This window comes from Nelumbo lutea, chromosome 4 (genome assembly GCF_056320005.1).
Source record: "Nelumbo lutea isolate HS-2025 chromosome 4, American lotus-T2T, whole genome shotgun sequence".
NCBI lineage: Eukaryota > Viridiplantae > Streptophyta > Magnoliopsida > Proteales > Nelumbonaceae > Nelumbo > Nelumbo lutea.
This window is the reverse complement of record NC_142687.1, coordinates 100,641,066-100,654,035: the sequence shown is the minus strand read 5'-3', so window position 1 is coordinate 100,654,035 and position 12,970 is coordinate 100,641,066. Positions and strand designations below refer to the sequence as shown.

The 12,970-nt window shown below is 37.9% G+C and overlaps 1 protein-coding gene across 9 annotated transcripts in view; it reads left to right on the top strand.

Moving 5' to 3' along the window:
* The first annotated feature begins 1,729 nt into the window (after nt 1-1,729).
* LOC148862208 (uncharacterized) overlaps nt 1,730-12,970 on the top strand; it is a 29,391-nt gene continuing 18,150 nt past the window's right edge. For 7 of the 9 annotated variants that reach the window (XR_016112594.1, XR_016112593.1, XM_088983093.1 and 4 more), the window contains exons 1-11: nt 1,730-2,613; nt 2,746-2,933; nt 3,799-3,878; nt 4,219-4,305; nt 4,453-4,503; nt 4,607-4,724; nt 4,801-4,857; nt 5,011-5,075; nt 5,234-5,317; nt 5,428-5,478; nt 5,582-5,644. Coding sequence is in view for 7 of the 9 variants with exons in the window: in XM_088983093.1 (XP_088839219.1) it covers nt 2,816-2,933; nt 3,799-3,878; nt 4,219-4,305; nt 4,453-4,503; nt 4,607-4,724; nt 4,801-4,857; nt 5,011-5,075; nt 5,234-5,317; nt 5,428-5,478; nt 5,582-5,644 (774 nt within the window). In the remaining 2 variants the exon portion in view is untranslated. Of the gene's footprint in view, nt 2,626-2,745; nt 2,969-3,798; nt 3,879-4,218; nt 4,306-4,452; nt 4,504-4,606; nt 4,725-4,800; nt 4,858-5,010; nt 5,076-5,233; nt 5,318-5,427; nt 5,479-5,581; nt 5,645-12,970 lie in introns of all 9 variants that reach the window. The other 2 variants (XM_088983097.1, XM_088983092.1) reach the window with 2 other exon arrangements.

Here is a 12,970-nt window from a genome sequence, read left to right as displayed (position 1 = left end):
CAACCAAGGTTTTTAAAATCCAACCGGATAATGAATCCGTTAGGGGTCCGGTTTCTGGATTGAATAGTTCGACCGCTTGAATTGAATTGAGGGCCCATTCTGACAAAAAATAAATAAAAAACGCCAAAACCATCCGGTCCAGTTTTAAAAACCACGTATTCTACTTTTTGGTTGGTTCCAATATGGTAATCTAGGGTGTATTTGGCATGTTGTGATGGGGAGAGCCGTTTTGTTTTACATATGTATTTTTACTTTATCAAACAAAAACTTTATTTGGTTGGACTGGTCATGTATAAAAAAAATTGTATTATTTTTTTTTCGCTTAGATAAAATAAAAGTGACATTTGAATGAAATATGGACATTTCCGTTGTTTCCGCCGCTTCATGTATTTTAGATGGCATCAAATGGTACTTAATACATTTGTGTATTATAAACAATAATAAACAATTATGCATTATGATATGAAAAAAGAAAAAAAAAGAAAACTTGTAACAAATAAACTGGTATCATAAAAATTCTAATAAATCAAGTGGTCATTTATCATTACACTCTATTTTCTTGATTTCCAATAGTGTGGGTTGCGGGCATGGTTTTTAAAAACGACACGGAGATTGAACCGGTCAGGGGTCCGATTATCGGGTTGAATGGTCTGATTGTTCGAATTGAATAGTCGGCTTGTTTTGACAAAAAATAAAAAAAAAATGGTCAAATCCGTTCGAATAATGGTTTGCTGACCAAAATCAACGGTTTTGGGGAAAACCAAAACCGGTCACCTGACCGGTTCCTTATTTTCAAAACCGGCCTAGTCTGGTTTTGAAAACCATGATTGTGGGTCACTACAGGCTAAGTAGAATGGATCAAACCGTGTTATATTGTATGTGTGTAATATATACTTTATCAATACAAAATGTATAACTATTTATAAGATATAATATACGTACATTTTATGCTTAACTTATATTTTTAATTTTTTATTTCTAAAAAATGTTAAAAAGTGTAAATTGAGGCCAAAAAGGTTTTTTTTTGATGAAAATAGTAGGACAAAGCACCCCAATTAGACATCGAAATGCAAGGTTATAACCTCTAGAAGTTTACACATACATTGAATGTACAACCCGCGATCCAATGACTGGGTTGAATGGGTGAATAGTTGAACTGCCCGGGTTGGACAGTTTTTGACCAGATCAACATTTTTTAACCAACTGTTAGGTTTTAACAGCCTGGACATGAAATTAAGATTAGGTGACAGTGAATGGTTCAACCAACTGGGTCAACGATGGGTTGAAATCAATGCTTGCATCTAAACATGTTCATGGGTTGGGTAGCCCAAGGGCTGACCCAGCCCGACCTGTCCTAAGTTGTGCTTGGACAAAATTTTAAGCCCAATGGGCTGGCCCAGGCCTAATGATTTTTTATTTATTTAAAGGCAAAGCCGGACCTAAACCAGGCCCATAAACATATCTACTTGCATCACATACAAACGCAACCATCCTCATACCTCACTGTGACAAAGGAGGGGCGGGCCTGATTAACCCAACCCAGCCTTATGCCCAAAAAAGAGATGCAGTGAAAACCAAAGCCTAAGACCAAGTTTGAGATTAAACAACCATGGAGAATGTAAAGATGTAATGTCTTTTTGAGTCATTAATGGAAAAAGAATCATACAAGAAGCAGTGTTATGACATAGGAATGAAGAGTATATAATCAGTTCTAAAATCAAGGAAGAATGATCAATCAGCCCATATCAGAATTTTTTTTGAGTCATTAATGGAAAAAGAATCATACAAGAAGCAGTGTTATGACCTAGGAATGAAGAGTATATAATCAGTTCTAAAATCAAGGAAGAATGATCAATCAGCCCATATCAGAATTTTTTTTGAGTCATTAATGGAAAAAGAATCATACCAGAAGCAGTGTTATGACCTAGGAATGAAGAGTATATAATCAGTTCTAAAATCAAGGAAGAATGACCAATCAGTTCTAAAATCAAGGAAGAGTATGCATCTAACGGTGAATTGATGTTAAATTCATGGGCAGGATGTGATTTATAAGGGAGAAAAAACGTAGCGAGGGCTGGAATTCAGAGAATCCGTACTTTTCCGTAAATCAATATTATGATTCTGCAAGGTTAAATATTCTTTATTTCATATTTTAATATAAAATTATAAATCTTATCAAATAAAAACCACCCAAAGCAAAAGGAGAAGAGAGAAAAAAACCCTAGAGAAAGAAAGAAAGAAAGACGAGGGGAAGGTAAGCAGGAAAAAAAAATCTTTAATTTGGAGGGGAAACGCATTTCTACCTGCGTTTTGTGTAATAAAGCAAGACAAAGGAGGCTTTAGGGGGTGGTTATATTATATTATATTACATAAACTCATCCAATCCTTCCTTCATCCTCACTCCCTACCGTTTCATTTTAATCTCTGCCGCCACCCTGTCATATTTCCTTCTCTCTTTCATGTCTTTCCGACGAAATGCAAGTCGGGTAACGTCGTTTGTTCATTAGAGAGAGAGAGAAGGAAGCACGAACTGGGTATCTTAAACAGCATCCCGACCAGTCCTTTTGACCTATTATTGTGTCCTTTGAGTGAGTATACAGAAGAAAAAAAGAAGTAAGTAACAAGGTCTGTCGTTTTTGTGTAGTGCATGCTTACAGAGTTGTGCTCAAATCTTTTCTTCTTGTTATTTCATGTGTTTGTTGGAATTAATCTTGTTGATGGCAGTATTTATTATTGGTGAAACAGGGGAGGGGAGAGAAGGAGAGGGGGACTATTTGTTTGTGTGCTTGTTAATTTGTTATTAATCGGGAAGAAAATGAAATACGTTTTGGTGACCGGCGGAGTCGTCAGCGGTCTTGGAAAAGGAGTAACCGCCAGTAGCATTGGAGTGGTTCTAAAGGCCTGTGGACTTCGCATTACTTCAATTAAGATAGGTCTGTGCCTTTTCTTTGATCGGAAAGAGAGAGAGGTATTTGTGTTGGAAAGATTTTTTTTTTCAGTTTTATTTATTTATTTTTATATTTCTGCTTTGTTGCGCATGATCATGTTTTAATACATGATCCTCCTTTGTTCTTCAAGGATTAGTTGAGACGTCCAGTGCGTTCTACTTTTAAAAAAAGCGAATTTTTCATCATCCAAATAATATTATTTCATTTCGTTTTTCTTTTGTAGAAAAAAATTGTGATTTGGGTATTCTTTTTTTGTAAATGGAACTTTTGCTACATGTGATGTAATACTGATATTTCTTGGTTAGATAGGTATGATGTTAAGCATCTTTTAGGTCACCAGTAAGGCCTTCATTTCAGAAGAAGTCCCTTTAATGAATTTATTATTTATATTTTCTATTTATTTATTCATTTTTTGAGGGGGTTATGATTTAAATAATTTACTGGCATGAGGAATGGAGTTTTGAGTAGAGGATAATTCTCAGTGTAAATGGTTGCTTTGGAAATGGATGAGTTCTGTTCTAGTGAGACTTCTTAGTTGGGTTTGACGGTGTCTCAAATTTTCTTGCTGGATTTGATTTATTTACAGTATTCATGCATCAATTGCCTCTAGAAGCTTCTTAAAACAATTTTCATCAATTTTATTTGATCTCTTTTTGTTCTTGACATCAGATTGTCAAACTTCAAGTTATGTTGAAATTTATTCTTGGTTTCAACTCAAGTGTTATTATGAGGGGGAGGGAATGCCTTCTGTTCAGTGGTTTTTCTTTTTCTTTTTACCTGTTACATTCCTGATGTTGTTTGAGGCAAGTCAAGTACGAATGATTTTCACATATCCTATCAACATATGCAGATCCATACCTGAACACCGATGCAGGAACTATGTCTCCTTTTGAGCACGGTGAGGTGTTTGTCTTAGATGATGGTGGTGAGGTGAGGAAACTCTGTTTTAGATATGCTTGTTCTTTTCGTTATCTTTCTTCGCTTCAACACCTATGAAGGGGGCATATGTTCTTTAAAGGGTCAACAACTTCCCTTCGTGGGTAAATAATGGAGTGGGTGCCATCTATTTGTGGTGGGTACTATTTACTATTGTAGAAGTTGTGTGCTACTTGTCTATCATTATCATTATCATCATCATAGTTGGTGTTGCTTTTTTCATGCATTGCCTATCATCTGGTAGGGCTCTAAGGTTGTTGATCACTTTGCTTTTCTAAGGTTAGTGTAATAGAAAGTTTATAAAAATAATGTGTCCTATTTTTGTATTTTGAAGGTGGACCTGGACCTTGGAAACTACGAAAGGTTCCTAGATATCAAGTTGACCCGTGACAACAATATCACCACTGGGAAGATTTACCAGGTATTTTGCTTAATTTTATCATTCTCTTCTGGTTATCGCTGTTTTAACAAGTCTAAAACTGGAGGATCAGGCAATAAAACAAGCTTGAAGCTTTAAGTTACTAAAGTCACTTATTTTTTTCTTTTCATTATTTCTATGTAATAAAAGTCGGTTATTGACAAAGAAAGAAGGGGAGATTATCTGGGAAAAACTGTCCAGGTTTGTCTTAAATGTTTGATTGGTTCTTGTGACTATTCTTTTCCTTTAATAAAGGATTGACATCTCCTTACATGACCATGTATTTGTCTGCTCTCTCTCATAGGTTGTCCCTCACATCACAGATGCAATCCAAGAGTGGATTGAGCGCGTAGCACTGATACCAGTGGATGGGAAAGAAGGCCCAGCTGATGTTTGTGTCATTGAATTAGGTGGAACTATAGGTATACTGAAAACAACCATGTAGGGCTACATTTGTTGTTGTATTTAACTAGCCTAACAGTAACATTTGTTATACAGGTGACATTGAATCTATGCCATTTATTGAGGCACTAGGCCAATTTTCATACTGTGTAGGTCAGTAGATTTCTTACCTACTTTTCTTGTATCATATGGCATAAAGAGATCTGTTTGAATTTGGATCCTAAAATAATCATGCTTTCCCTTTTTGTTTGTTTTGTATAAATATTCCTCTTTTTTTTTTGATAAATATAAATATTCCTCTTTTAGGCCCTGGCAACTTCTGCCTGGTTCATGTCAGTCTCGTGCCTGTCTTGAATGTTGTTGGTGAACAGGTATATTTGAATTACTTGCATATACATGATAGTGCAGAAGCTCTTAAAAGAAATTTATATGCTTGATGTATGCAGTATGCATATGCTGGCACCATGCTGCCTTGGCTAGGAGTCCTGTATTGTATCTGACGAGATGCATGGTTCTATTTTGATTTTAGAAAACAAAACCAACTCAGCACAGTGTTCGGGGACTAAGAGGATTGGGATTAACACCAAATATCTTAGCTTGTCGCAGCACAAAGGTCACTTCCTTTTTCTCTCTTGTCAGCAATTATATCTGAGTTTGCACAAACATATTGCATTTGATATTATGGTAATTGTCTTGAGTTTATAATTTAGATTCCCTGTACAGGCTCTGGATGAAAATGTGAAAGGAAAACTCTCTCAATTTTGCCATGTTCCGGTACTATAATTGAATTATCAATGTTCCTTCATGTGAATTGCTTAAGTTACATTTATGCTGTGTTATGCAAGATTCTAATTGTATGAATACACTTGTTACTCAGGCAACAAATATCATCACTCTCTATGATGTCTCAAACATTTGGCACATTCCTTTGCTTTTGAGAGTAAGCTTTCTTGTAGCACCTCCATGATCTACTTTACCTCAGTATGGTTTTCCTATAGCTTCTCCTTGTTGTAATACCTTGTATGAGCTTGCAGGGAAGGAGCAGGGTCACTCTTTGACACAAATTGCCACAAGGCCTCAGGGGGGAACGAGGAGGAAGTTTCTTTTTCCTCGCTAAAAGATGTTGAAATTCTGAATGTAGTGGGGGAAGGAATCTGGAGGCCAATGGTGGAGTATGTGGAGGAAGCCTTGAGGGAAGGAGAAAATTTTGAAGGAAATGTTAGAAGAGAGGGAGGAGACAATGAGGCAAGGCATTGTAGATGAGAGTAGAAGTGGGGGGGAGAAGGTTAGGGGAGAGAATAGTTAGTTAGTTGGGTTTACTAAGGAGATTGGTATCAAATTAGTTGAACAAGGGGGTGGAAACAAGACAAATAAAACTAGGAAAAGGTGATTTGAAGATGGAAGGAAAGGTAAATTGGTAGTTGAGGAGACAAAGCTCAAGGGCCCGTTGTTTTCCAATGAAGATGTTCAGTTGGAATGTAAGAGATTAGGTAGTGCGAGGAAGAGAAGGATCTTAAAAAATTTTTTAAAGGAGAATTAAACCTTCGGAGGTCCTGCTGCAAGAAACCAAATTAAAAATGGTAAATGATGCTTGATTGAGGAGTATTTGGGGATTAAGAAACAAAAAGTGGGTCTTCTTACCCTCAATAGGTGCTTTTGGTGGGATTCTCTGGGCGTGGGAGGTTTAGGAGGTGGAGTGTGTGGAAAATCTTTGGTCCATCGTTGTATAGAGACAGAAAATCTTTGGGTGGAAAGTTTTAGCTTAAGTAGAGTATGTGAAGGGGCTTTGTGTGTAGTTGGGGATTTTAATACTATCTGGTTTTGTGATGAAAAGAATATGGGGTCTTCTAGAATCTTGAAAACTATGAGAAAGTTCAATGAGTTCATCAATGAAAGCTCGTCGAGGGATATCCCATTGTTGAATGCACAATATACATGGTCCAATTGCAAGAAAGTGTTGTGTGCTTCAAGCTGGTCAGGTTCCTTGTTACTTCTGGTTGAGATGATCATTTCGGGGAGGTGGGAGTGAAAACTCTGGCTAGATCAATCTCAGATTGTTGGGCCTTTGGCAGATCCTTCTACAATCCAAGGAGATAAACTTTAGACCAACCTCCTTTAAATTTGAAAATATGTGGGTCAGTGTTCTGAAAATTGTAATCGTATAATAGATCGCAAAGGGGTTTAAATAGGATCATATCATAAATCATAAGATTTTTTTTTTCTGATTTTCTAAAAAGTAAAGAACTCTAAAATATACCTAAATCTCTCTCAAAAAAAAAAAGACTTCGCACAAACTTTCTGACCCATATACCCCCATATAAGTATATAATTAGGTAGTAGTAGTAGTGATAAACTGACAGTTTGGAGCAGTTGTTTAGCCTTGCAGTGTTGAGAAGCAGGAAAAGGAGGGGTAGACTGTTATGGAGATGTACTAGAATAACAGTGGTGTGGACAGTGTGGGAAGAAAGAAATAGGAGAATTTTTGAGGAAGTGGAGAGGTGCTCGGAAGCAATTATTAAAACTATTACTATTAGAGTGGCACACTGGGTCAAAATGCTCTTCTCTGCCTTCAAGGTGGAGGACTTTGTCAGAAATTGGGGAACCACTGCTGCTTCTTCCGCTTCAAAACAAAAAATTTTGGAGGTCTGGTCTCCCCCTGGTGAGGGATCAATGAAGTTGAATTTTGACGCAGCAGTTTGGGTAATTCGGGACGTTCAGGTATTGGAGGGGTTTTCGGGGATAAAAGTGGTGTTATCCAGGCCTTGTTTTCTGGACCAATTGAACATGGGGATTCAGTAAGAGCAGAACTATTAGCAGCAGTTTTTGGGGTGGAGAGAGCCAAAGAAATGGGCGTTAGTAAGTTGGTCATTGAAGGGAACTCTCAGATTGTAGTAGACTGGCTGAGAAAAGGTTAAGGGGTGACTTGGCAGCTTAAGAATTTGTTCAAGCGCTTCTAGTGGCTCTAATGGATCTGAAGATTCAAGTTTGATGGAATAGAAGACCTGCTAATAGCTTGGCAGATAGTCTTGCTAAGCAAGGGGTTCAGAAGCAAAATTTGTTTTGGGCACAGTGGTAACAATTATGGGGGGCTCGACTGTGTATTTTTCACAAATTCTTGTTGTATTTGCTCTCTTTCTTCTTTAATTAGATATTTTCTCTTTGTTTTGGTGATAAAAAAATGAACTTTACATGACAATGACAATAGACCCAAGACTTTAGTCAACAAAAGATGATTGGGGCAATCCAATATACTATTTAGGTCCCTTGTACAAAATATACAAAAGAGTGCCCCACTATGCACAAATATACATGTAGCCCTATAAATATTCTTTATAAGTCGTAAGTCATAACTAGAAAACTAAGAATTAACAAGCCTTGTCCATCAAAAAATATCAATCATCTTCATTTGTGTAAACATTTGAGTAATGGATTGACAAACTTTATCTTTATCACCTTTCTAACACACTTGATTCGAAGTTTCTTGTTGATGACTCTTTCTCCCTTTTTATACACATAAGAATCATAGTGTGCATGAACCTTGCCTTTCCTTTGGGATCCTATGCTTCTAGTTGATCATCAAAATAGAAGTCCCTCAAATTGGCCTCTGCATTGGATTCATACATTTTTATCTCCTTCTGGTTTTTTGTCCGTGCAAGGTGGTGTTTCATCCTAAAGACACCTCCCCAAAATTCTCCACCAATAGTAATTGCATCTCACATGCAAATTGTTATTTTCATCAACTTTGACACAATGTTCCCATGTAACATCCTGGGCCTTCACCATATTTCCTACTATATAAAAAAATATAATAAGTTGAGAACATTACGAGTTGCAACTTGCCAACACCAATTCCAAAACTAATATTAATATTATCACTACATTCTACAATACTTCTAATCTACCATTGAAGGTTGCAACATGGTGGAAAGCAATGTTTTAAAACGCAGAGGCGTGACGCGAGGCGTTCCACTACCTAGAGGCGTGAGGCGTAATTCAGAACGCAAGAGGCGTAAGCATCCCGAACACAGCGTAAGCCTTCTTAAGAGGAGGGGGGTTAGGAGGAGGATGAAGAGGAAGGGGGGATCTCATTTTTTCTTTATCTTTAATAAAAATCTTTTATATTAAGAAGAACAAAGATGCATGACAGTAGTTCAAAGGGGGGGGGGTCTTGTCGAAGGGGCAGGGGGCAAACCATTTTCTTTCCCCTTATCTTTTCTTCCCATCCCTTTCCTTTTCTCTTTTTTTCTTCTCTTTCGTTTCCTTTCCTTTTCTTTTCCTTTCTTTTCTTTTCCTTTCCTTTTCTTTTCCTTTCTTTTCTTTTCCTTTCCTTTTCTTCTTTTTTCTTTTTTTTTCTTTTTTTTTTCTTTTTTTTCTTGTATTTTCATATCAGGTGTGCATGAGGTGCAACAAGCATCGCCTCTAGCATGCCTCATGAAAAAAGCGCAAGAGGCGTACGCCTCAGAGGTATTAGTGCCTCTGGCTTACGCCTTAGGGTGTTTTGGGAGCACCTCGCTTGGAGGCGTGCCCAGGCATACACCTCCCACGCATTTTTTTTTTCTTTTTTTTCTTGTATTTTCATATCAGGTGTGCATGAGGCGCAACAGGCATACGCCTCTAGCACACCTCATGAAAAAAGCGCAAGATTATGCCTCAGGGCGTTTTGGGAGCACCTCGCTTGGAGGCACGCCCAGGCATACACCTCCCATGCCTTTTAAAACACTGGTGGCAAGTTGCAACTTGCCACCATTTTTACAACTTCCCTATTCTTTTCTTCCAAAAGTGTTGGGAAATTGTAAAGTCAGATCTAATGGAGTTTTTCAGGGATTTCCATTCATCTGCCATTGTTAACAAGGGCCTTAACTCTACCTTTCTCTGCCTCATCCCTAAGAAAGGGGGAGTTTTGGAAGTTAAAGACTTTAGACCTATAAGTTTTGTTGGGAGCATATACAAAATTTTGGCGAAGGTTCTAGCAAACAGACTTAAAGAAGTCCTTGAAGATCTAATTTCCCCAAATTAGTTTGCTTTTGTAAAAGGAAGACAAATTGTGGACAACATTCTTATTGCAAATGAGTGTGTGGAAGACAAAAAACCCTTTGGGATCCTGGGGGTCCTTGTGAAACTTGATCTAGAGAAGGCGTACAACAAAGTGGATTGGGACTGCATTCTTGATTGCTTAAGGCTAAGAGGTTTTGGAAGAAAATGGATCAGGTGGATTAAAGGTTGTATTGGCACTCTTTGGTTTTCAATTTCGATAAATGGTGAAGCGAAAGGTTATTTCAAGGCTAGTAGGGGTCTAAGACAAGGTTGCCCTCTTTCCCCATTACTTTTCACTTTGGTGATGGATATATTTAACTATCTCTTTGACAAGTCAATTCTTCTCAACTTGGTGAAAGGATTTGAAGTGGGTAGGGATAAAATTCACATCTCTCACTTACAGTTCGCTGATGATATAATCCTATTCTTGGATGCCTCCTCAACCAACATCACAAACACTAAAAGGGTAATCGAATGTTTCGAGATTGTCACTGGTTTGAGAGTTAACTTTTGCAAAAGTAGTATTGTTGTTATTAACTCAGTGGAAGTGGAACTTCTAGAAAATTTCAAATCTTTGTTGGGGTGCAAAGAGGAGAATCTCCCCATTACCTACCTTGGGATGCCTCTTGGAGGGAATCCAAAATCCCTCAATTTCTGGAGACCAGTGGTGGAGAAATGCGAGAAGAAACTATTGACTTAGAAAAAGTGTTATCTCTCAAAAGGGGGTAGGCTTACTCTCTTAAAGGCCTCCTTATCAAATCTGCAGTCTACTTTCTTTCTGTATTCCAGATTCCATCTAAAGTCAGAAATCAGATTGAGAAGCTTCAAAGGAATTTCTTTGGGAAGGTGGTGGAGATAAGAGAAACCATTTAGTCAGCTGGAAACAAGTATGCAGACCAAAAAGAGGAAGGCGGTTTGGGTATTGGAGAGCTTAAAGAGAAAAATTCTTCTCTCCTAGGCAAATGGCTCTAGAGATTTCCGGAAGAACCCAATGCTCTTTGGACAATTGTCATCTCAAGTAAATATGGACGAAATACTAACGGGTGGGATTGCAATCTCCATTTGAACAGGATAAAGGCCACAAATCCTTGGAAAGGTATATGTTCCATTCATACTTCTTTCTTTCCTTTTATAAGGTATAAAGTGGGAAATGGTTCTAAAATTAAATTCTGGAAAGATCTTTGGTGGGGGGAATCTACCCTAGAAACCTCTTTCCCTAGGCTGTTTATCCTTATCCTTGACCAAGAAGCCTCTATTTCTTCTTGCCTCCCAAACTAGACTGCCGAGAATTCTTTAAACCCTCACCTCAGAAGACCCCTAAGGGACTCGGAGATTTTTGATTTAATAGCCTTAATCCAAACCCTCAAAGATGCCTACATATCCCCCTCTCATTCTGACACCCGAATATGAACCCTTCACCCAAATGGCGAATTCTCTTCTAAGTCTATGTTCAGGGCTTTGACTGCTAATGATCAGCATTCCTCTTTTCCTTGCAAGAAAATCTGGTGTAGCCACATCCCCTCAAGAATTTGCTTCTTTATTTGGGAAGCCTGTCTCTAGAAAGTTAATACTTGTGATCTCCTACAGAAAAAACTTTTGGGAAGACACTGCATTTCTCCTCATGTTTGTATTTTATGTCTCAGCGAGGGTGAATCTGCAGTTCACATTCTTCTTCATTGCAGTTTCACTCAAAGGATATGGTCCCACTTCTTGAATATGGCAGGTTATAGCTGGGCTTTTCCAAAACACATTATGGACATCTTGAATCAATGTCAAGGAACGGGGCTAAGCAAAAGGGGTAAGGTCTTTTGGCAATCAGTGGTACATGCAGTGATGTGGGGTGTTTGGGATGAAAGAACCAGCCGCATCTTCGACAATAAAAGCAGAACCTTGGAGGAGTTAATCTCAGATATTACCTATCTTTACATCCTTTGGATGGTGAATTCAGCTCCGTTCAAAGGACTTTCAGTCAATGATCTTATCAGAGATATTCATCCCTTTCTGTTTCTCCCTCATCCCCAGCAAACATCCTTGAGGCATCCTGTATCCATCAGTGAAGGAGTGATAACCCTTAATTTTGATGGTTGTGCCTTAGGTAATCCGGGCCTTGCAGGTATTGGTGGTATAGTTAGGGACGAAAGGGGCAATATTTGCTGGACTTTTAGCGGTCCAATCGGCTGGGTTGGCTCCACTAAGGCTCTAAAGTAATGGCTGCTCTCACTGGAATCAGGATAATAAAGAATTTGGGAATTCAGAATTTGATCATTGCAGGTGATTCAGCAGATACGATAAAATGGTTAAGAGACAAAGAGGGGGGCCCTTGGAGATTGTATCATTATCTGATTGAAGCTTGGGATTCTTTGGATGGTTTGAATGTTAATTTAGTTTGGATTCCTAGGGAACACAATCATACTGCAGATGGCCTAGCTAAATTTGGTGTGCATTTGGAGCATTTGTATAGCGACAAGCTTCCTCCTTTGTAACTTGTAGGGGTTCCCCCCCGCTTTGTATATCTCCCCTTGATCCCCCTTTTTTTTCTTAATAAATTCTGGTTAAATTTTCTCAAAAAAAAGTTATCCCATGAATCTATAATCCTATCTCCGTGTTTTTTAAAGAAAAAATAACTATAATGTTATCTAATGTTTTGTCCTTGTTTCAACTTTCAAGTTTCAATAATTTAGGGCAAACATGCAATTCATGAAAAAGACAAAAAAATATATGTCGAAAAAAAAAAGAAAAGACTAAAAAACAAGAGAGATATAATTGCTTAATTTGAACCTAACTACACGTCCAAGAAGGCAAGAATATGATAATTTAACAAAATACACACATATCAGCATAAATAAAGGCATACAGATTGGAGCTAACAAAGTAATCTTAGTTGATCAAGGAATGTAGAGTTCGTCAAAATTTCAGAGTTCAGGCTTCAATCACTTATGTATAAAAAACGTCTAACAAGAAGCATAACCAACTTCAAAAGATGATATATGGAATATGGATATTGGATAGAAGGAGAATTATTCTAGCTCTTGGCAGTGTAGCCGGCCAGAGATAGGTGGAAGAGGAGAGAAGAGAAGAGAAGAGAAGAGAAGAGAAGAGAAGAGAAGAGAAAAGAAAAGAGAGAGTTTGCAATGCAACAGTACTGGCGGCGCCAATGTTTATTTAATATATATAGGGCAACAGAAATAACAAGGGGAAAGACCCTTGTGCCCCTGAGTACAATAACAGACAT